The 21,469-nt window shown below is 40.5% G+C and overlaps 1 protein-coding gene across 3 annotated transcripts; it reads left to right on the forward strand.

The window, feature by feature from the left end:
- The first annotated feature begins 27 nt into the window (after nt 1-27).
- On the forward strand, nt 28-20,540 carry usp45 (ubiquitin specific peptidase 45). 3 transcript variants are annotated; one of them, XM_079562367.1, is made up of 19 exons: nt 28-101; nt 206-306; nt 675-785; nt 923-1,092; nt 1,174-1,274; nt 1,910-2,010; nt 8,887-9,038; nt 9,945-10,040; nt 10,409-10,473; nt 14,390-14,477; nt 16,183-16,264; nt 16,443-16,534; nt 16,622-16,678; nt 16,784-16,906; nt 17,269-17,896; nt 18,179-18,276; nt 18,376-18,462; nt 18,576-18,717; nt 19,439-20,540. In XM_079562367.1, exons 3-19 carry the CDS (start codon nt 683-685, stop codon nt 19,567-19,569), a joined length of 2,316 nt encoding a protein of 771 aa, XP_079418493.1. In that variant the 5' UTR covers nt 28-101; nt 206-306; nt 675-682; the 3' UTR covers nt 19,570-20,540. The 3 variants fall into 3 exon arrangements, with proteins under 3 accessions (XP_079418493.1, XP_079418492.1, XP_079418491.1); XM_079562366.1 differs by having other exon boundaries at nt 8,890-9,038; nt 10,343-10,473; nt 19,439-20,539; XM_079562365.1 differs by having other exon boundaries at nt 10,343-10,473; nt 19,439-20,538.
- The last annotated feature ends 929 nt before the right edge of the window (nt 20,541-21,469 follow it).

Consider the following 21,469-nt stretch of genomic DNA (forward strand, 5'->3'; position numbering starts at 1 on the left):
CACGGACCGTCCTGAGTTGTTGCCGTAGTGCGTCACATGTTCAGGGCAAAAGTGTTGCGTTTCGATGCTAGCATTGGACTGACAGATGTAGTCCATAACCAGTGTGTATTCCTCAATTATCCAGTATTACTTGAATTGTATTTAGATCTGTGCTTGACACATTCGCGGAAAAACATATTGACTATGATATTTTATATTTTTACAGGTACCTAGATTTCTTTTGTAAGCTAATGTAGCCAGGAAGAGCTGGCTGTTACTGTTAGCTCAAGCCGAGCTGACACAGTAATCTTAAGATTTAGAATAAAGGTGAGTATCGTTATCTTTTACGAAGCTACATGTCTAAAGTCCCTTTGCTTGGTCATCAAAACCCGCGTTGTATAACAATGGGTGCGATGCCCTGTATATATAAAATGCCCCATACAATGTCCTATATTTGTATCTAAGCGTTGTTTCTTTGATCGTTGTATTGTGGTTATTTGGTGTCAAGACAGTATTGTTAGAATGTCACTTGTAATGAGAAACATTAATGCAATAATCAGCTGTCAGTTTTGTCAAGCGTGGTAATTCATGTATTGCAAGGACTTATAAACAGTGTAAATCTTAATGGTGCATTTGCAATAATGTTGATATCATTAGTGAATCATTGACTCGACCAATCAAATTCTTTAATCCAGCTTTCCAGATGCGGCTAAAGGACCCCTTCTCATTAAAAGCCGCAGAAATGACCAAGCGGGCAAGTAAACCAAGAAAGCCTCGAGATGAGGAGTCTTCAGATGAAGTCAGTGGTAAGTCGACACCAGACTGTTAATGTGTGTTATATGTGGACGAATATTAGATATGGTTACTTAGATTAGTGCTTTATGCAGCTAGTAAGTGACAAGTGTCAAGTTCCAGTGTTTAATATAGCCTCTTTTACCTCCAGGATTAACATGCCAGCATGTAAGTAAGGCTGTTGATCTTAACTCAGTGAAGAAGTCTATGCAGTCAAGTGTGTGGTTGGTGTGCTCCGAGTGCCTTAAAGAAAGAACCTTGATTGATGGAGAGGCTGTGGGATCACATGACATCCTCGTTTGTCTCAAGTGTGGATTCCAGGTCAGGATTTGCTTCCATTTGCCATCTCTTCAAAGTTATAAAATGGCCCATTAAAATGAGAAATAATCATTTCTGTTACAGGGTTGCAATAAGTCAGGAATCGAACATGCCGTGAAACACCATCAAGCTTTCCACCCTGAGGCCCATTGCATAACAATAAGTCTAAGCACATGGAAGGCCTGGTGAGATGCCGCCAATTATAGTTACTCTTTTGGAAAAAGACTGTTTTTGTTTCTCGGCTCACGTTCATAAATTCAGTATTTCATTAAAGGCCACCGTTTTTACATACTGAGATATGTTCTTACCTTAGCTTTGACGAGTTCTGTAGGACCTGTCTGGTCTTCACCCGTGCCTTCAATCACGTAAACACAGCGCAGACGGCGTTAGCATTTAGCCTCTCCCCCTCTCCACTATAGCTCCAAAACTGGTCAAGATAGAAGCTACCAAGCTCTTCCACGTTTTCCCTATTTAAATATGGTTACGTGAAGTGTTCCACTACAAAGTATAATTACACAAAATTAAACAATGTGGATTTTCTAAGCGGATAAAAGGGGGAACTATATTGTAAGGCGTAGTAATACCAGGAGTAGTTCAAAATCCGCGCAGTAATCCGCTTAGAAAATCCACATTGTTTAATTTTGTGTAATTATACTTTGTACTGGAACACTTCACGTAACCATAAGAACATATCTCAGTATGTAAAAACGGTGGCCTATTCCTTTAACATCTTTAGCGTAGTGATCACAACTCTTTGATTAATGATTTCTTCCTTAAACTATGTGTACCTGCTCTGACATATCTGTTTCAACATGCTCAGGTGTTTTGAATGCAATGAGGAGCTCTCAACTCACTGCAACAAGAAGGCTTTGGCTCAAACCCTGGACTTTCTACAAAAGCAGGCCACCAAAGCAACATCAGGTACAGAATTTACTCCTGCTTAATAAACTTTGTATTTCTATATTCTTACTGCAATTGAAAAAAATGTTCGATTGATTTTTTTTTTTTAATATGCAAATCTAAGCTTGGATGATCAAAAATGTCCAAGCTTGGACGTTTTTGATCGTGACAATGGCAAACAGTAATTTTTTGTTGTCTGTGCTTAACACAGGCTCTAATGGCTGTTTACAATGAAGAACTGGAATATTTTGAACATGTTACAATATTAAAATATGTTATTTGTTGATTTACCACTGTGCACATGCTCCCCCTGCTGTTAATGGTTAACAGAAGAGCTTTGGAGATGGCTCTGCTGAGAGTGAAACCATCATTTAAAATATTGAGTATAGGGGAACAGTACTGGTCGATCTGGACAATAGTCTATCCATACATAATGTTATCTCGAAAGAACTGAAACATATTAGATTTCAAATGTATCCTTTTTTATCTTTATTATTTACTTTAGGGCTTACTGTAAATCTGTAACTCGACTTACATACTTTAGCATACTTTTTTTTTTACAACCGCTTTGTTATTAGGTCGTACAGCTTCAGTGTAGTTGGTCAGTCAGTTGTGTTTCGAGACTTGTAGGAGAGATGTTTTAGAAATTCTCCAATTCCCTAACCCTGCCTCTTGCATGAACGCACACATTAGTGGAATTAGGCGCCTGAGCAGTGTTTCCCAGCTGGGTTCCCCAAAGAACAAGAGCAGCTGTGGAGGGTTCAGCCTCTGCCCTGTCACTCTTTGTCTTTCTGCTCTGTGTCATGTTTCTTGTTACTGTGCGGCGTGTTTCACCACCTCTGGGCCTGTGCGCTGCACTAGTGGGAGCCGGGGTCCTTAACAAGTCAGAGCAGCGGGATCTTCACAGCTGTAGCGCACTAACTCTCTGTAGACACTCGCACACAAATAAACATGTTTCTGATCCCCCAGAGGACCAACCTTGACATCATGGATTCCCAAGATACATGACCCAGCATCCATCACAGGAGCACACAGCTAACATCTTTATGCATGTTGTGGTTCATTGCTTGTTTTCACTCGTGTCTAAATATGAATTCCATAATAGAAGTATGTGTGATTACTAACTTTAGTACCATTTGTCTCTGGGTTATCATGACGCTGTGTTTCTAAATCACGGCATACATTTTCACAGAATATTTTCTTCTTGAACTTTCAAGTGTATTACATACCTGTGAACGATTCCAGACATGAATTATGATTTCTTTTATATTACTACATCCTCATGAATCACATTTTCAGGCATAGACACTATAGGTAGTAGATTGGTCGATAGTTACATTCAGCAGCATTGCTTGGCTATATGCAGGCTGAGTATATAAGTATAAGGTATGTTCTGTTTGTTGGTTCAACATTTGGCTTATAATCACGTCACTGTTTTTCTCATTTAAAATAAGATAATAGAGACCTGTTTGTGAAAGAGAGGTCCTGTTTGTGCTTGGACGGTTGCCACAGTGTTCCCCTTTGCTTCTTAAAATTACCTGTCACCTTTCCCGCTGTCACACCGGTGGCCAAAGGGGCATGGAAGCCGACAGCTATTGTTGCAGGAAAATAGTCAGTGTTGTTGTTGAGGAGCTTGTGAAATTGCATTTCAGTGTGAAGGCCAAACTTTCAGAGAAGGCTGAGGTGCAGTGTTGTTTCCTATAGACTACGAGTACAAAAGAGCCCCTGCAAGGATTTTTTCCAACCCCGAATCTATAATAATTTTGTACAACAACAGCTCAGGGAAGAAAGACTGTCGATTAACTGTGCTCTCTCACCATCAAGGCCTTCAGCTCAAGTATCACAGTCCCAGTAAAAAGCACACTGACCTCAGGGAGCTAGGCTTGGCTTGTATCACAGCTGGGTAGTCTTTGTTGCACAAATTAAAATGTTAGGTTTAAAAAGACTGTCTTGTTTTTTTTAACAATAAGTCTTTTATTACTTTTATTTTGGTCTTTTATGTCTGAACACATAGACATTTTAGTTATGTTTATATGTAAAAAGGAAAAAAACTCACATATCCAGATGATACTTTTTTTTTGTGACAAAAATGCAAGTAAATATTATTTCAAAGAATTAGTTTGATGATAACTCAAACAACTGGGAAGTACTGAGCTTTGGTTCACACACCAATAAAATATCAAAATACATGAAGAGTTTATTAAGCGTGTGGCAAGTGCATGGCCAGAGCATTACTCTGCACAGAATTGTTTTTGGTGTCCCGGGACTGAATGGGGCCAAGTTGAAACTGAAGGTGTCCCCTGGTAACGATGACCCAAGGTATACTCAAATGGAAAATAATACTTTGGAAAAGGTAGCAAAAATGGGCCCGAGGAGGGGGTCTGGCCGCCGGAATACATGTAGCTGTTGCCAGGTGTCAACCTCCAGCAGGTGCAGCAGGTCACATGTCTGCATATGACCGATGTAATGTATACTTGTGGAGTCTGGATCTACATTAGAGTTTGCCATGAGGGTCAGATTCAGCAGAAAGTGATGATTAGTATGTTCCTTACACCTATCCCACAGTTTGCTGTCAGTTTTGTTTTCCCGAGTGAGTGGACAGTAAGATGCTTGTCCCCTGGTGGTGCTTTCAAAGGGGTAATCAAGGGTGATGCTGTCTTTATTCCACCATCGCACATGAAACTAGGCCACATAAGTGGGCAGTAAAAGATGTCTATTTGTGTATGTGTAAGTAACATGGCAGTGGTAATCTTGGCCTCAGATGGCAAGGAAGCTGGCTTTTTATGCCCTGCAGTCACAACAAATTAGCAAATTAATAAGACATTTGGTGTTGCTTGGCCTTCCCCTTCACTGGCTGCTCTGCATGAGAGGAGCTGGCCTTGGTACTACACAGTGCTGTGCTCTAAGTGAGCACTGAGGAGGCATGAAATTATATGTAATGTGACTGCATAGATTTAAAGGAAAATAGGAAACACTGCTTTGTTTTAAATGCTCTATATCATTGTTTCTAGATGGAAAATTATTATGAATGTTGTATTGCTTGTAAAGCTTGGTTTTAGTGTAAGGAAAAAGAGGTCTTTTTTTTTCTCACTTTTTGGGGAAAAGCGAATGCGCAGATGCAGAGTAGTTGGTGTACGTGCCTTTGCCCTGCTCTGCTCCGCCCTGGGGAGCAGCTCCACAGTGTCAGTGTAGCCAACACTCGGTGGCTGTGCAGAAAGAGCCAGGTGGTAGTGCCGACTGCAGCACAGTCAAGCGTGGATTCAGAGCATGCTGACATTTGCCTTCGCTGACTGCTGCAGGGAGAGAAAAAATCTGTTTTTCCATATGCTTGTGCTTGCTGCAAACCTTTCCTCCACCCACTGTCCCCCCTCCGACTGCCCTTTTCTGCCCCCCTTCTCTCCGGTCTATACCAGATGGCTCTTGAACATTGTTTACTGACGGTGACGGTCCCAGATGTAGAGTGTGTCCATCGGCATTTGGACAGCTTTGTTAGTTTTCTTTTTCCTTTGCTACAGTTTAATGTATCTTTATGCGGAGTCACCTCCGCATGGCGCGCACCTCTCAGCCCGCCCTGCTGCAGCTGTATGTGACCACCTCTGTGCTGCTGCCTGCTGAATGCACTCCGCAGAGTGTGCTCTGAATGGGCCTTAATACCTTAAATAAAATAAATATTTACATCGGCTTTGTTCCAACCTCAAGCCTACAATTCAAGTTAATTGGTTCGGCTCAGGACGGTTCGGGCTGTATATTTTTTCTAGCCTGGTAAGCCGTCCTGACTTACTTTATATATGAGATACATGTCTTCCCATGTATCTTACACATGAAGTAAATCAGGATGGCTTACAAAGCCATCTTCATTATATTACACTCCTAAGGCCAAAAATGTTAGCTGTAATCTTATTAATGGCACTTGTCAAAATGCTCAAAATTGCTTTACAATTTTGTGCACTCCATAATGGGTGTGGCCCAGGACCCCACCCTTTCTTCAGACAGTCACTAGACCAAGAGAGGAAAAGTAAATTAAGTAGCTTCCCCTGCCTGACTCTGCCATACTATTCCCTGTCCATTCCACGCAGGGAATTAGTCTGGTCACGGAGCAATTGGAGCAGTTTGAACAGGCGGGCCTAACTCGCACAAATTATCAGTGAAATAAACCAATTGGCGATTAGCGGACGTGACGACAGCTGTAGTCCAATTCACAAAATATGAACTGATTATAAACTTACGCGGAGGCAAAATCCTCGACTACTTCATCGATGATTAGTTTTGGCTAATGTTAATGTTAATTGAACTAACAACATAGTGGTGCAGCCAGTGATGTCACCTTGTCATTTCTCTGTGACGGTTGTGATTGGTTCAGCTAGGCCTTGGCCGGCAATCAGCAACTTGTTTACCGTGTGTGGCCAGACCCACCTTCTTTCGCGCAGAAAAAAGTGGGTGTATTTTATCAGGCTATTCGGCCCCCCAATCAACACTATCCATTCACCCACATTTACCTAGAATTCCCTCACGTTCACCATCCAGGCACTAACCAGACGGGTTCGGGAATAACAAGGGGGTATGACCCCAAAAAAGTGCTCATGAAGTGAGGTCTGCTCTATGCCGTGAAGCGACAAATTGTCACATAAAGAAAATGGGATTGAAATGAATTTATCACTTATAACTAATGACAGTTTTAAAAACTTTGAGTGGAAAAAAAGTGGTCGTACTCGTATTCGTACTGCAGTAGTAGCAGAGCTAGCACCTCTAGTACAGTAGTAGTTTAGTATTAGTAGTAGTATCAATGACCCGCGCAGTGTCTTCTGTATTTCATTCTCATCTGCTGCGGCCTGTTTGGTTGAATGGCTACTATTAGTAGAGTTGTGATTGCTTCAGTCACACCTGTGACTTGAAGAAGTTTGCAATCGAACATCCAACAGATATTCGATTTGTTCTGTCCATCGTCATTGAGGACAACCGGTCAATGGCATTCTAGGTCCCTAATTTTAATTACAGTAGTAAAAACCTAAAACACTTCCTGTTTATAATTTTAGATGTTTTTTGTTTGTTTTTTTCCCCTCAGCTCCCTCAAGGATTAGAAAGTCAATTTGCAAACACACTCACAGATGCTGTAATTTTGATGCCCAGATGCATTTAGTGCCACTGGGTGGAGCAGCATAACAGCCTGTTGTCCCGGCAAGCTGAACCTTTTCCCTGTCTTCTATTCCCAAATGAGAGGCTGGCCACATGATTCTGAAATGTTTCACAATGTGTAATGTTTATCCACAATTCTCCGCATGAAATGGTGAATATTTGATCAAAAATAATTATAAAGAGTTCATTATTTAGTCAATTTATACAAGTTCACAAACTGTGAAAGGGCCAGGGTTGAATTGGTAAAGTGCCTTGAACACTTTATCAATGTTCTTGGCCTTAAAGGCTAGAAACTCAAAATGTGTGGCCATAGCTCACCGCTGCTGGAATGAATAGCTTTTCAGTGTGTTGTGCAGGAGGACTTTCTGTGAATTGAATGCATGTGACAGCAAGGCCAGTCCTGCCTTAAAGAGAGATCGGGGCAAGGTATAGGTGCAGGTTGACGTTGCGATTATGAAGATGTATGGTTCAATTGAGTTTTTTTATTTTTGAAATGAACAGGTTCAAAACCGTGACCTCAGTGCCAGCCTGCTCTCTTGGCGGCCAAATAGGGTGAAGTGCTTATGACCGATACTTTGTGTTTCATTTATTTCTTCTCAGCCTGAAGGCTTCTGCAGGAATACTGTCTCTGAACATATTTGCCATTTACAGACTTTTGCAAGCCGTGTAAGCAAGTTATACCACTGCAGATCTTCTATAGAAAGTAGTGCTGTCAATTGATTATTTTTTATTCAGTTTCACACTTTTGAAATGTCATGAATCACAGTTCATTTTAATTTAATCATTATATTCATAATTAGTACTAGGCCTACACAAAATGATCCTATTTAATAATAATATTGGCTTGCACTCAGTTTCTAAAAGCGCCACACTATACTCATTCATTCACACCATACTCAGTGGTGGTAAGACACTGATGGAAGCGAGGCTGCCAATCTGACCACCACCAACCACTCCCATTCATTTTGGCCTATTGTACATGTTTTCAGTAGTACCCCTACCACGGGGGGAACATGCAAACTATACAGAAAGGCCCCCCTCAGGCTGGGGATTGAACCTGGGACCTTCTAGCTCTGAAGCACAAGCACTAACCACTGCGCCACCGTGCTGCTCACATTGCATTAAATTAGCGTTAACTTTGAGAGCCCTAACTGTCATAAGCAAATCCAGACTTGCTTTATTGACTGTAACACCCTTTGGATCCTTATGATATTTATGTAGCCTATATGACGTATGCCTATTCATGGATATGGACAAAACAGTACTGCCAACGTCTGTGTATTGATACCTGTTTAAGGTTGTATTGATGATCATAAGGAACAGCTGGCTTCTCTAGAACCCCTGCCCCCCTCTCTCTCTCTGTAACTTCTACAGCTGTCATCTGCTCTAACCCAGCTTTCCCTCCAGCTGCCTGTTTCCAACTCCGAGACGAGGGATCAACAAATAGGGTTTTTTCTGGCCGACGACACCAATATTCAATATATGATAGATAATAATAGATTTTTACATTTTTTAATTTATTTTATATGAAATTATCAGTCCTGAGTATGATGCCTGTAAACTCTAAAATGCGTACCAATTAGTTTGTCCGTCGAAGTCCAGTTTTCATTTTTTTAATATTGAACTTGCAGGCCAAGTAATAATACTCCAACTGACCATTACAGTTGTATCTGTGAAACAATAATAATGTTGTATTAATGTAATAATAGAATCTTTTAAGAAAAATGAAATTGAATTTGAATTGAATGTATTTTTTTGTTTCAGCAGTGTCACCCAAAATTATTAAACTAAGAGAAGAATCGTCTGCTTTTTCTGATCCATCAAGAAGCAAAAGTCCTGCCATTTACAACTCTTTGGTTCCTGTGAAAGGCATCACAAACCTTGGCAACACCTGCTTCTTCAATGCTGTCATGCAGGTTGGTTACATTCTTATACTTGTGTTCAGTTTTAGTTTGCTTTGTTGTAAAGCGATTCAAAGAAATTTAGAAATGTATAGGGATCAAAATGTATCTTCTTGAAAGTGTGGTGCAATGTACAGCATTTGTGATGTACAACTGTAGTAGGCCAGCCTTTGAGGTCCTATATTCAGCCTAGCCAGAGGTGCTGCTGGCTTGAGCTGTTTACCTGTCCACACACGAGTGGTACACAGTTGGTGTAGCGCATGTTCACCATACAACACAACTGTAGAGCCTCCCTAGTCCCTCTTTTGTCATGTCATGGTGACTGCAAACTGACATATCTCTCCAACAATGAAGCTGTTTTTTCCGCCATTTTGTTAATCACCCCCAGGGCCTTCCTCGGTGATTGAAATCTGAGTGAACACGCTTTACATGCTTTTTCGCACTCCCCCTCTCTATCTGTTTGTATTGTCTCCTTGAAAATTGCAATTTTTCTGGTGAAAACACATAATTTTAAGAGGATGGGCCATGTCTGTGCTCACAATGCCAGCTCCATTGTGCGTTTTCCATAGCAACTGTCTTCATTGCCAGAATGTGACAAAACAAATACCCCTTGAAAGGGAGGAAAAGAGGCTTCTGTAGCCTGAAGGGACAAAAACTGCTTTAGGCTGCAGGATCCTACCTATTTTTGAAACACAGACCATAGATGGACCTGAAAGTCTCTTTGAAAATTATGCTCACCACAAGTCATAAAAACCTGATTTTAATGAAAATGTCAAATGTAAAAAATATTTTGATTAACCACAAATATAATGCCTGGCTCACACGTATTGACAGCTTGGGATATATTCAAAGTATAGTAGCAATTCATTTTAATTTCTGTCTCAACTAACAAGAAACTATGCTTCTTTGACTCCTTATTAGAACCTGGCCCAGACCCACATGCTGATTGATCTAATACAAGAGGTGAAGGAGAAGGGATACAAACTAAGAATCTGTCCTCCCGCTGAGACTAGTCTGGTAAGATCTACCTGCATAACTGTAGAAGGCTCTTAGTGTCTTGTGCACATCAAATTGTGTTATATTAGTGTCTGTTCATCGAAGACTGAACAAAATGGGTCTACAACAACTAAATGGTTTAATAACAATTACTCAATGATGAACAGACTGTCTGAAGAATCTACAACTAATGCATAGATTAATTGTTTTTTTGCTAAATAATGGTCAGTTGCTGGATTAAACGCATATATCTGGCGTCACTGCTAGTTGTTGACACCTCCCTGTTTAATTAGTCTACTAATTCCAATGTACTTTATTTAAAGACACCCTTCACAGTCATGTTGTCTGGACCTGAACCCCTGACGGCGGCCATGTTTCTCTTCCTTCAGACGATGAAAGAATCTGGAAAGGGCCCAGTCAATCCTAAGATCCTCTTTAACCAGCTGTGTCAGAAGTAAGTGTTTAATTAAATAAAATGATTGAAATGTTTCTCTTTGTTGAAATGCTGTCATTTATTGCAATATTCCAAATCAATGTTTGTTGTGTTCTACGTCTTGTTTTCACACTAGCTCTCAATAGAACATTGTAAAAGAGATTTCCAGTATGAACAGATGCTCATTTTACCGAGATCTCAATAACAAGTGTACACCCAGCGCGTAACAAGTGTACACCCAGCGCGTAACAAGTGTACACCCATCGCGTAACAAGTGTACACCCAACGCGTAACAAGTGTACATCCAACACGTAACAAGTGTACAACACATAACAAGTGTACAACGCATAACAAGTGTTGAAATGAAAGTAGCACGCTGCACCAAGGCCTTTGCATTCTGTTGCTCTGATGTGTCACTGACTGAAACACTTATCCCTGAAACATTAACTAAGCACTTTGAGCAGGTTATTTGATTTTCAATTAACACATTGTGTTTTACTGCTTGTTGTTTGAAATGCTTTTGCGACTGAAAGTCAGTTCAGTCAGTTTTGATCTGACTAATGGCAGAAATGATAGAAAAAAAAATGTAAATGGCACTGGCAAACAGTGGAAAACAGTTTTGTTTGAGCTAAGATTTATCTATTTGTCTGTCTAGTCTATGTTCATTAATCATAATGATTAAAAAATATGTGTTTGTATATTAAAAACAAAATTTAAATAACTAAATATAATATAAAATAAACTAATACATATATACAATATATCGCAACGCTCAGTCCTATGCTGACGTCCTCAGGCTAACAGACTGACTTTAAGAGAAAGCAGTTACATACAGTCTGGATGATTTTTGGTTCGTTTAGGATCCCATTGAATTCTGTGCAAATCCTTTTTCATAGAAATCACAGAGATATGCCTTTCTTTCTTATAATTCTTTTTTTCAGATTTGGTCATTGTCCTTTTATTTCTGTCATCTCTAAACTGTGACAATCTAATTCCATATTCATTTAGACACTTCCGCTTTTCTTCTACACCATGTACCGTTATTATTTTTTATAAAGAGGCACTCACAGATTGCCACTAACAATGCCTTTGTAACCAGTCATACCAGGTTACACCTGGTCCCTTCTCGGTCCATTTTGCTCCTCTCAGTGCACAGCCTACACTTGCACTAAGGGCACTGTACCTTATCAAATGCCTGATGGCAGCTTGCTATTTGCAGCTCTTCTGCAACTTGCTACAATGCTATGCCACCTGTGTCATGTTTTTTTCAGTTAGGTATAAACAAGCTGCCATAATGGATAGAAAGAGAGTGTTGTTTTGTTCTACTCTGCGAAAATGAAAGAAAGTGTTCGGTTGGTTTCCCTCCCGTTGGTGCATGGTACACTGCTGGTTGGGTCCACATTAGCTGCTTATGTTCTGTGTGTGCATGTGTTTTGTGCTGTTAACTAGTGCAGGTGGGTGGACAGGGCATTTAAGTCCAGTTGACTAGGCGTACCTCTGGTATGGCTTTGCCTATGTTTCTGGTTATGGCTTTAGTCAGGCGAACTTCGTTATGTGTGTCTCTATGATTGCATATGACAGCACTGTCTCACCTGGTACCACCCTAAACTACAATACACACGGCTCAAATGTGCATTCACACAAACTGAGCATTGCATGCCCCTTTCTGCACCCGCCTGTGTCTAATTAAAATTATGGCTCAGTTAATTCACTGAATGCATTTCACTTAAATGATATAATTCCAAGAATTAGAGCCAATTACCTGCACGCTCCACTTGAACCACAGGTTAAGGCTGCAATGTTCATGTTTGTGAACCAAAGCCAGTATCTCTTATTTGTTAGAAAAGATTTGAAATTCTTAAATTTGCACATTAGCTATATACTAATGTTCCTATTCATTTAGTCTACGTTTCGTATAGGTAATTAAAATATGGATAGATATTGGATATTTTGGATCAGGAAGAATTCAAGGTCTTATTGGATGTGTTTCCACAAAAGTGGGCATAATTGTACTGCATTGGCTTCTTGCTTCTGTATCCAAGTCTTGTAAAGACATTCTCCTGTTCATTCTGTGTGGGTTAAAGCTTTTCATGTGAGGACAGGGTCAAGAACTGCTCCTGTTTACTGGGCATTTTCTCCATTGTAGTGACCTGTGTGATGGGTGCACTGTGTGAATGTAGCCTGTCGCCATGACTTGTCACCACAGGCATTTGTTAACACAACAGAGCTGTGACTGCCCTTGACCTACTGACAGCTACAGCTACTCCTCACTTTTATTTTCTATGCTTTCTCTGTTTGTATGTGCTCATGGCCCAAGGAAAGGGTTTAAAGCACAGAGCAGGGATGGTTTAACTTTATTTGAAACACTATAGACTTATTGAGTCCAGTTTGAAAGAGTCTGTGTCTGTGTTTGTGTTTGTGTTTGTGTGTGTCACCATGCACATATTCCAACCAGCTGAGTACCCCACAGTCCACTGTGCCAGCAGAAGGGATGTGCTTGTGCAGGGACCTCTGCCAGTCAAGTTGGTTGGATGGTCAGCACCACCACCATACTCCACAATCTGTTGCCAGGAACAGTCCCAGCTTGTATCCAGTCTTGTAAAACAGAAAAGTTTTTAATGGTGGCAGCAAGACGGGACATTACTGTGGTATATCAGTCGTAGTGGATGTACATTACTAATTTATCTCTCAAACTACATATCTATCTTAGTTTTAATCCTGTAATCCGTTTAAAAATGCATGTTTAGCAGCTGCAACATGTAATTCTGTTTTGAGTTCTTTGCTTTTTAATATCATCAGATGTATTATGAAGGATTATATATCTTGGTCTTATTTTATTGTATTGTTGTTAAATGAAGATATTAGACAATGTGTGTGTTATTTTACAGTACAGTTGTGTGCATTTGTGTCAATGTGTCTCTGGAAGGGGGGCTTGTGTGGCTGTGCGTCTGGTACTTACTCATCCGGCTATTAATTGTGTTAGCGCCGCAGATGTTTGCATTGGCCAGATTGGGAGCAGTGCTACAGGGCCCTTCTGTCTCCTCCACCGGGATGAGCTTCCTCATTTGCACTGATCCTTACTGGGGTCCATTTTGTCTGTGATCCTGATCCTGCGTCATGTGTCTTCTGCTCCCTCTCTTTCTTTCCTCTTAATTTCAGTTTGTGTTTGCGTTTCAATGGGAATTGGTCAGACAACACTAGTAGACCAGGCCACGCATGCCATCACATCACATCCGTCTTTGGGACTGGCAAAAATGACATTATGGGCCGTCTGTATTCCTGGCCCCGTATGCCCACTGAAAATGGCCCAAGAAACGCAGCAGTGTCAGCATGTGAGACTAAGATCTATTCACCTGTGCTGTAGACGGTCGTTGTTCTGTCATGTCCATGTGTTTGGCAGTTATAGAAATTTCAGCTTCATTTTAAATCATTCTTAAAGTTTGTGTAAAGTTAAATCATACTAACAACTATTATAGTTATTTGCACAAGATAGCTCAGTGTGTATTGTTTGTGTTTCAGGAATCACAAATAGTTACATTTTCTCACTATATTTGCTGTATTATTTTTGCTATACATGTTCCCAAATAAAACCTGGGCCTAAAAACCTGTATGTGCACTGTCAGACCAACCTGTCCAGTGGTCATGTGGTGCACTCTGTCCAACAGGTTGCTATGACTGCAGCCTTAGCTGCCCATCTGCCCCTGGCATCTGTCCACACATCTGTGTGACCATGGACAAACCAGGGGTCGCATTCAAGGAGAGCATCGCCTCTGTGCTGTTTATTGATGTGTTTATATCTTTGGTTGTGTTGGGGTATTTTTGTTTATCACACATGCAAAGTGTTATATTATAAACAAGTTATAAACAAACAGTGGTTTCAGCTCCTTTTATGTTATGAGACTTGTCTTGATTAATTAAGATTGTCATTCCTTTGCAGAGCACCTCGCTTTAAAGGTTACCAACAGCAGGACAGCCAGGAACTTCTGCACTATCTACTGGACTCCATAAGAGTAGAAGAAACAAAGGTGAGTTCAGATCCATGTACATCTAAAACACAAATGCACATTGTGAATAAATTATGACTAGTTATTGGTTGATGATGTGCAAGTAAAGATGGAATAATAAAAACTTTATCTGTTCACCAAATACAAATAATGGCTGAAATTACAAGGCTCTGTATATTATTATTAGTTTTTTGTTTTAACCTTATGGTGCCATCTTTTGGAAACTATGGCCACCCTGCTCCATTCAGAGGGCAATTAAGAGAGCCCACAGCTCTTGCCGGGCTGTGTGGGCCCCTATGGCCCCACCAGTGACTGTGTGAACCTCTGAGAAGGAGTTAGCGGGTGTGTTAGTGGTCAGCCTCAGGCCCAGACTGAGGCTGCAGCCGGGGCCTTTCTGCTCCCATTCAAACTTGTGAACGCTCGCAGTTGTGCCACTTAGGGACTTGCAAGTGGCACGACCGGCATCATTGTGTGATCTTGGGAAACCCACAGCTGCTGAATGAGCTCCAGGGCTGTCCCATTGTAGATGAGGGTCACCCACAGGCCCCTCCCAAACATACACACACTCATCAACCCGTGTCCCAATCCAATCAAGGCTGTAACAGGGAGGGGGAACATCCTTTGCCATTCATTGTATCCAAAGGTGATTTCCACCGCCGCAATCAGAGCAGTGTGAAGTTTAATTTAAATTTTGACAAAAAATAATATTATATAGTTGTTTCGAGTCCACACAATCCCAAGTTCCTTTAATTATTTACATTCCTTTTTGTGATTTTAGTGTTGACCTGAAGTGAAATGTTTTTTATTTAAATAGTTTATAAAGAGAACTTCCTTTACGATGTTCCAGAGTCTTTTTGTGTAAATCAAGTTGTTTCCACAATGTATTGGTATGCAATGCATCATAGTTAGTTTTTTTCCTGTGAGTCTGACTACCCTCGGAGGCCCTAAATGTTTGTGTTGATTGGCCATTAGTATCAGAGATCTCAATATGCTAATTTGGCCTCAGTCGATTATCACCAATTAGCTGAGACAGTACGTATTACTCTCTCAGGGCATGGACTGTCCTTCTTCGCCTCATCTTCTTGCAGTAGTTTCTACCCATGCACCCACATACCAGCCATGCTGCTTGCCCCCCTCGTTTGGCCCATCTACGGGACAGAGCAGGGAAAGAGGGGGAGTGTGTCTATTTGGGATGGGGGATTACTGGTAATTAATTATGAGAGGAGTCCCGGCCTGGTTTGAGCCCAGTGAGTGGGGTGCAGGCTAGTCTGTCTCGGATTAACTGGGGTTTTTGACCTAAATAGCCAGTTCACTGCGTGGGTCCTGGACAATGGGGGTCGACTGGTCTCGGACACAGACACAGACCGCGGCCAATTATCTATTGATTGGTTCTTCACTGCAGCGGTGTCTCTTCACAGCTCTCTCACTGACCATGTCACCTCCAATAAGACAGCCCTGTGAAGGACTTACGCAGCCCACACAAACATGCACAGCTAATTGTGATCCACGTTTAATGGCACTAGACAAGCACAATAATTATTTTACACTAATGATGCTTCTTATAGGTAAACCTGTCAGTGTGCGCTTCAGCCTAGATTCAGATATTAAACTAATAGATGTAATAAAATAGAAAAGGGAAACAGTGAGACATTTTATGTTAATTTGTAAAATTGTGTTTTGCTGATTTAACTAAAAATGCCTGTCTATGCTGGACTGATGTTTACAGAGGGTGAAAGCAGCCATTTTGAAGGCTTTTAACAATCCAACTGAAAAGACAGCCGATGAGGAGACAAAACGCCAAGTCAAAGGTTAGTATAGGAACTGCACAGAGGACAGAGCATTTGGACAGAGAGCAATACCACCACCTAGAGGCCTTTATGTTGTAAAGCTGTCTGTCTTGCAGAAGAGCAAAATGCCACACAATAATATGGTTTCATGATGAAAATGTAAGCATTTATTTTAATCCTCTCCCCTTGTTTCCACTAGCATATGGAAAGGAAGGTGTGAAGATGAACTTTGTTGACCGTATTTTTGTTGGTGAGCTTACAAACACAATAATGTGTGAAGAATGTGAGCATGTAAGTCTATCTGAAACAACAACAAACAACATAAGTTTTTTATTAATCATGAACAAAAAGACCTTACAATGGCTTCTCATGTTGCAGATATCTACTGTAAAAGAGGCCTTTATTGACATCTCATTGCCCATCATAGAGGAGCGAGTGAGTTATGCTACTTTATAAATGATGGTTTCATGGTGATGATTGCACACGCTCTGGTTTTGTACCCATGTTCTTTTGTAACGTACCATTTTTATTCTTCTTCAGACATCAAAGCCATCTTACCCTGGTCGACTGGGTAAAGGCGTCCGAGAGCAGGACAATCATATGACGCACAATGAGCAGCTTCACTCGGCCGCTCACAACAAGAACAGGAGGCCAAGTGTGCAGGTGTGTTTCTTCTTTCTCAACAACCATACTTAAAAATGTTTCGAGAATGTTGAAATATGTAACTTCAAGGTTGCACTTATTTGAAATATACTATGGTTGTACAATTAATTACTTTTCAAATTGTACTTGTGATAGTAGTTCTCAATTATTGTCATGGTGCTACAGCCAATCCTATGTGGCCGTAACAGTACATTGTTGGGGGTGGAGTTTGAACATTGCAAAAATAATGTAAAAAGCATTGATTTGTCGTTTAAGTGAAGGTTTATTTTGCAAGGTCTATCTAAGTCGCCCAGCCAGTCACAACAAAGGGTACATGGTATCTTCTGAAAACCTATGTTACAGACGATCTCTCTATCTTCCAGAAATCGCAAGGCAGGAGATCTTCAACCTCTATAGAAGATAAAGGAGCAGGTTGTGGAGTGGAGAGGTCAGAGGAGGAGGCGGTCGCTGGGGGATCATCTCGTGGCGTCTCTGCTTGTAAAATGGCTGCTGCTCGAAGCCATTCTGATGGCAGTGACAGAGACTCTGGGGCTCAGGACAGCAGCAACGATGCAGACAGCGAGGCCTCAGAGAGCGAGTGGACCCCGCGCCCCCCCTCCTCGGGCCATGGACACACTACATCCTCCAGGAATACTCTCACACCATCTCCTACTGCAGCTTCCAGCAGTAACAGGTCTGGTGATGCCGTCGACCATCTTGTGACCACAGTCTCCAAGATCAACATCGGTTTACCTTCCGGAGACTGCTCGAGCTCCGCACACGGTTCTCCCGATGGGACGCCTGATACGCGAGACAATGTTCACTGCCCTCACCAGCAGGGGGCGTTTCAGGCCCTATCCAACAGTTACACGCCCAGCTCCAAAGAGTGTTCCGTCCAGTCGTGCCTCCACCAGTTCACCTCCGTGGAGCTGCTCATGGGCAACAACAAACTGCTGTGCGAGAGTTGCACCGACCGGAGGCAGAAGCAGCTGCGCAGGAATGGCCCCTCAGGTAGCATCCAAGGGTCCCTGATGGATCAAACTTGTCCAAAGTTTTGGTGTCTGATTTTCAGAGACTTATCCTGCACTGCCAGACTACATGACACAGTGATACATATGCATAGATCATTGTACGCTTTTAACTTGCCACATTGGTATTTCATAAAGCAACACCGCACCATATTATTCTCCTGGCACAAAAAAGTCAGTTGTTGAAATGAATAACACGTAGAATAAGAAGTGGTTCACAGTCCGTGTTCAGATGATTTTTTTAATGTTGTTTTTCTCTTTTCAGAGAAAAAAGTTGAGAAAATCTACACCAGTGCAAGAAAGCAAATGCTAATATCCTCTTTGCCACCTGTTATCACATTACATCTCAAACGATTTCACCAAGTTAGTAAACTGGACACTATGTAATTAAAACCTCACTAATGTTAACATGCAGTGGACAGTTCAAATAATAATGTGTTTTGGGGTTTTTTCTTACTCAAGGCAGGAATGAACCTTAGAAAAGTGAACCGCCATGTGGACTTCCCATTGATACTGGATCTGGCTCCATTTTGCTCAGCGTCCTGCAAAGTAAGTCAGTTACTGATGAATTTATCCTTATTGGTTCATTATTATTACTTAAGTTTTTGATAAACGTTGTCCATGGTTTTCCTGCTAACAGAAATAAATGTTTCTTTTCTTAGAACTTGGAAGCAGGTGAGCGAGTACTCTACAGTTTGTATGGGATCGTTGAACACAGTGGCTCGATGCGTGGAGGTCACTATACCGCATATGTAAAAGTCCGTGCTCCACAGAAGAAAACTGAACATCATAGAAACCTGTCAGGTCAGAGGTCATGTCTCTTCAGCTTTTGAAAGATCTTTGTCTGTGATGTGCTTTGTGCTCAGTCGTCAGGTCAGCCATAGTACAGCATAGCCCTACTGCTCATTAAAGGAACTTTGTATGGCTTTCTCTGCAGATTGTCTGAAAGCGGACATCGACATGTGCTTATTCATCTGTCCCCACCATAGTGTTTACTATCACTATTGCTGAATCAAATCCAGTAAAGCTCTAACCTTTCACCTCAAGTGTGAAAGGCAAGGCCGTGGTGTTAATGATAAATTACTAACGTAGTTTAGTAGTTCACCATTAGCAGTAGTATTGTTTAGTACCATTAGTAGTAGTTTAGTTTAGTACCATTAGTAGTAGTTTAGTTTTACAATTGTACAATGACAGGTAAAGCACTTCGTTACTCAGGCAGTGTGGCCTGTTAGGTTTTACCAGTACTTTATTGTTGTAGGCCCTAATCTGAATGGGACTTTAGCTTGGCACATGTTTAAAGCGACAAATTGGAGCGTGTGTTGTGTTTGGTAACTGACTTGTTTATGTGTGGCCTCAACAGGTGTTTTTTAATCTTCTTAAGTGTTCCAAATGAGTTTTCAGCTTTATTAATAACATTATCAGATGCTTCTTCACTTGAATTCAAATTGTGCCCCTTTCATCTTGAAAATGTGTTGTCAGTGTAGTGATGTTCTCCTTCAGCAGTGTGTCCCTGTGATGTTTTCAGGTGCGAGGGAGTCCAGCAGCAGTGCTCAGGGCCAGTGGGTCTACGTCAGTGACTCCACAGTTCAGACAGTCCCAGAGTCTCGTGTCCTCAACTCTCAGGCCTACCTGCTTTTCTATGAGGAACTTCTATAACTTTTGAGCTTTTGTTTTTCTTTGATAAATGTTTGCATTGCTTAATATATTTATGGGATATAAAGTAATATAGTACAGGCAGTACTTTACCTCTTTAACAGGAGGAGGAAAGAAAAGGGAACTGACCACTGAGATATTTATGTCCAGCTATATGAAATAAGCACTTACAGTTTATTATGTAAAACAATGAATGTGTTATTCTTTGACGATACATTTTTGCTTAGTTTTAACTTGCAATTTCATTTATTGGTCGAAAATAACGTCCTTTAAATTAAAGAGGGATCATATCTAGACAAAGTTTGTTTTTCCTGTAGGGATAAATGCATGAAATTAACAAGCATTGCATGCACTATTGCGCTCAGTGCTGACTAAATGATGTCTTTCTGTGTTGTATGAAGAATGAATGTGAGACATGAGAATGTAGATCAATATGCCATGTGCTGTGATACATGCATTACAGAGTCAACAAATTAAGTAATATTAACACAACTTGCTGACACATATCTTTAAAAAGCAGTGGTGGAAAGTAACAAAGGTATAGAGTACAAGTAAAAAGTACACATTTTAGGTTAGTACATTTTGCGATGAATACTTTTTACTTTTACTTCACTACATTTTTGACCTGGATAAAAAGTATTTGTGAATAGTGATTTCAACGCATTTGTTTTTGCACTGACATCAGTATGACAAACCGCTGAAGAATCTAAGCTGCACTTAAGTTCTCATCAGAAACATCATATTAATACAGTCTACATAAAAACTCCCAGCACATTCAGTTCTTCTGTTTGACCTGGTTTGGCTCTGGTTCAGTGGTTCAGTTTATACCTTCAGATCTGTTTAGTCCTGTTTTGATACATAATTGTTTATAAAAATGCAGCACATTTAAATCTTTCATAAAGGAATATGTATAAAACACATTTGAAAGTGGATACGTTTGTACTTTTACTTAGGTAGAATTTTAATCAAATACTTTTACTTTTTTTTCTAGTAATGAACTAAATTTGTTTTGTCCTTTAGTATATTGTAAACTCAGACATTTGTGGAGAAACACTGCATCTAATTATGAAGCATTTGTATCAATTTCATAAACTTGCTAGTTTTGTTGCTTTTCCGTGAAAGTGACCCTCAAAAGTGACCCTGTAAGTTGCAAAATGTGCCTATAAACTCATCCCTGTGAAAAACCGAGATGTAACAAATATGTTATGAGTTCGGACCACAACTAGCATTTTAATTCGGGGGCTTTCTTTTTCATAAAACAAAAATTGAACAATGAGCCTTTAAGTAAGAAAGTACTGTATAGTACTCTTCCACCACTGATGACAGACAAAATAGAGTTGTTTTGTTTTGTTTGTTTTTTAAAAGTAATTCTGCTACATTTCAGACATTTTTTTCTCTTTATAATGTAATAATGTTGGATAATCGGCCATTTACATTTTACACATTGCCAAAGTCAGAAACCTTAAACTTAGAGAGTTTCATAGACTGTCATCTTCACATTGTTACAGTAATAACATAGTCCACTTAATTCACCATACCTGCCTTCATTGTACTTGCTGTGTGACTACAATGTGCCGACACAGGACTTATTTGACAGTGTAAAATCAAGTAGACTTTTCCTAATGCTGTCTATATTGTTAAAGAAGTCTTACAAGGACACCATCTTAGCTTTATGTGCTTGGGATAACATGAATGTAAAGCCTCTTATACGTTATATTTTATCATTTTTAGATTTGCTAAAAATCAGTGATTCTTCAGGATTTTTAAACCTGTGCTCAGTTACGGGATATTATGCAGAACAAAATGCAATGGATGCTGTTTATACATATACAGTATGTATTCAGTACTTTATGATTCTGGGGCAAACATGTACCAGAAATAATGGGGGTGATCTATGGTGCTT

Source organism: Gobius niger (genome assembly GCF_951799975.1).
Source record: "Gobius niger genome assembly, chromosome: 8".
NCBI lineage: Eukaryota > Metazoa > Chordata > Actinopteri > Gobiiformes > Gobiidae > Gobius > Gobius niger.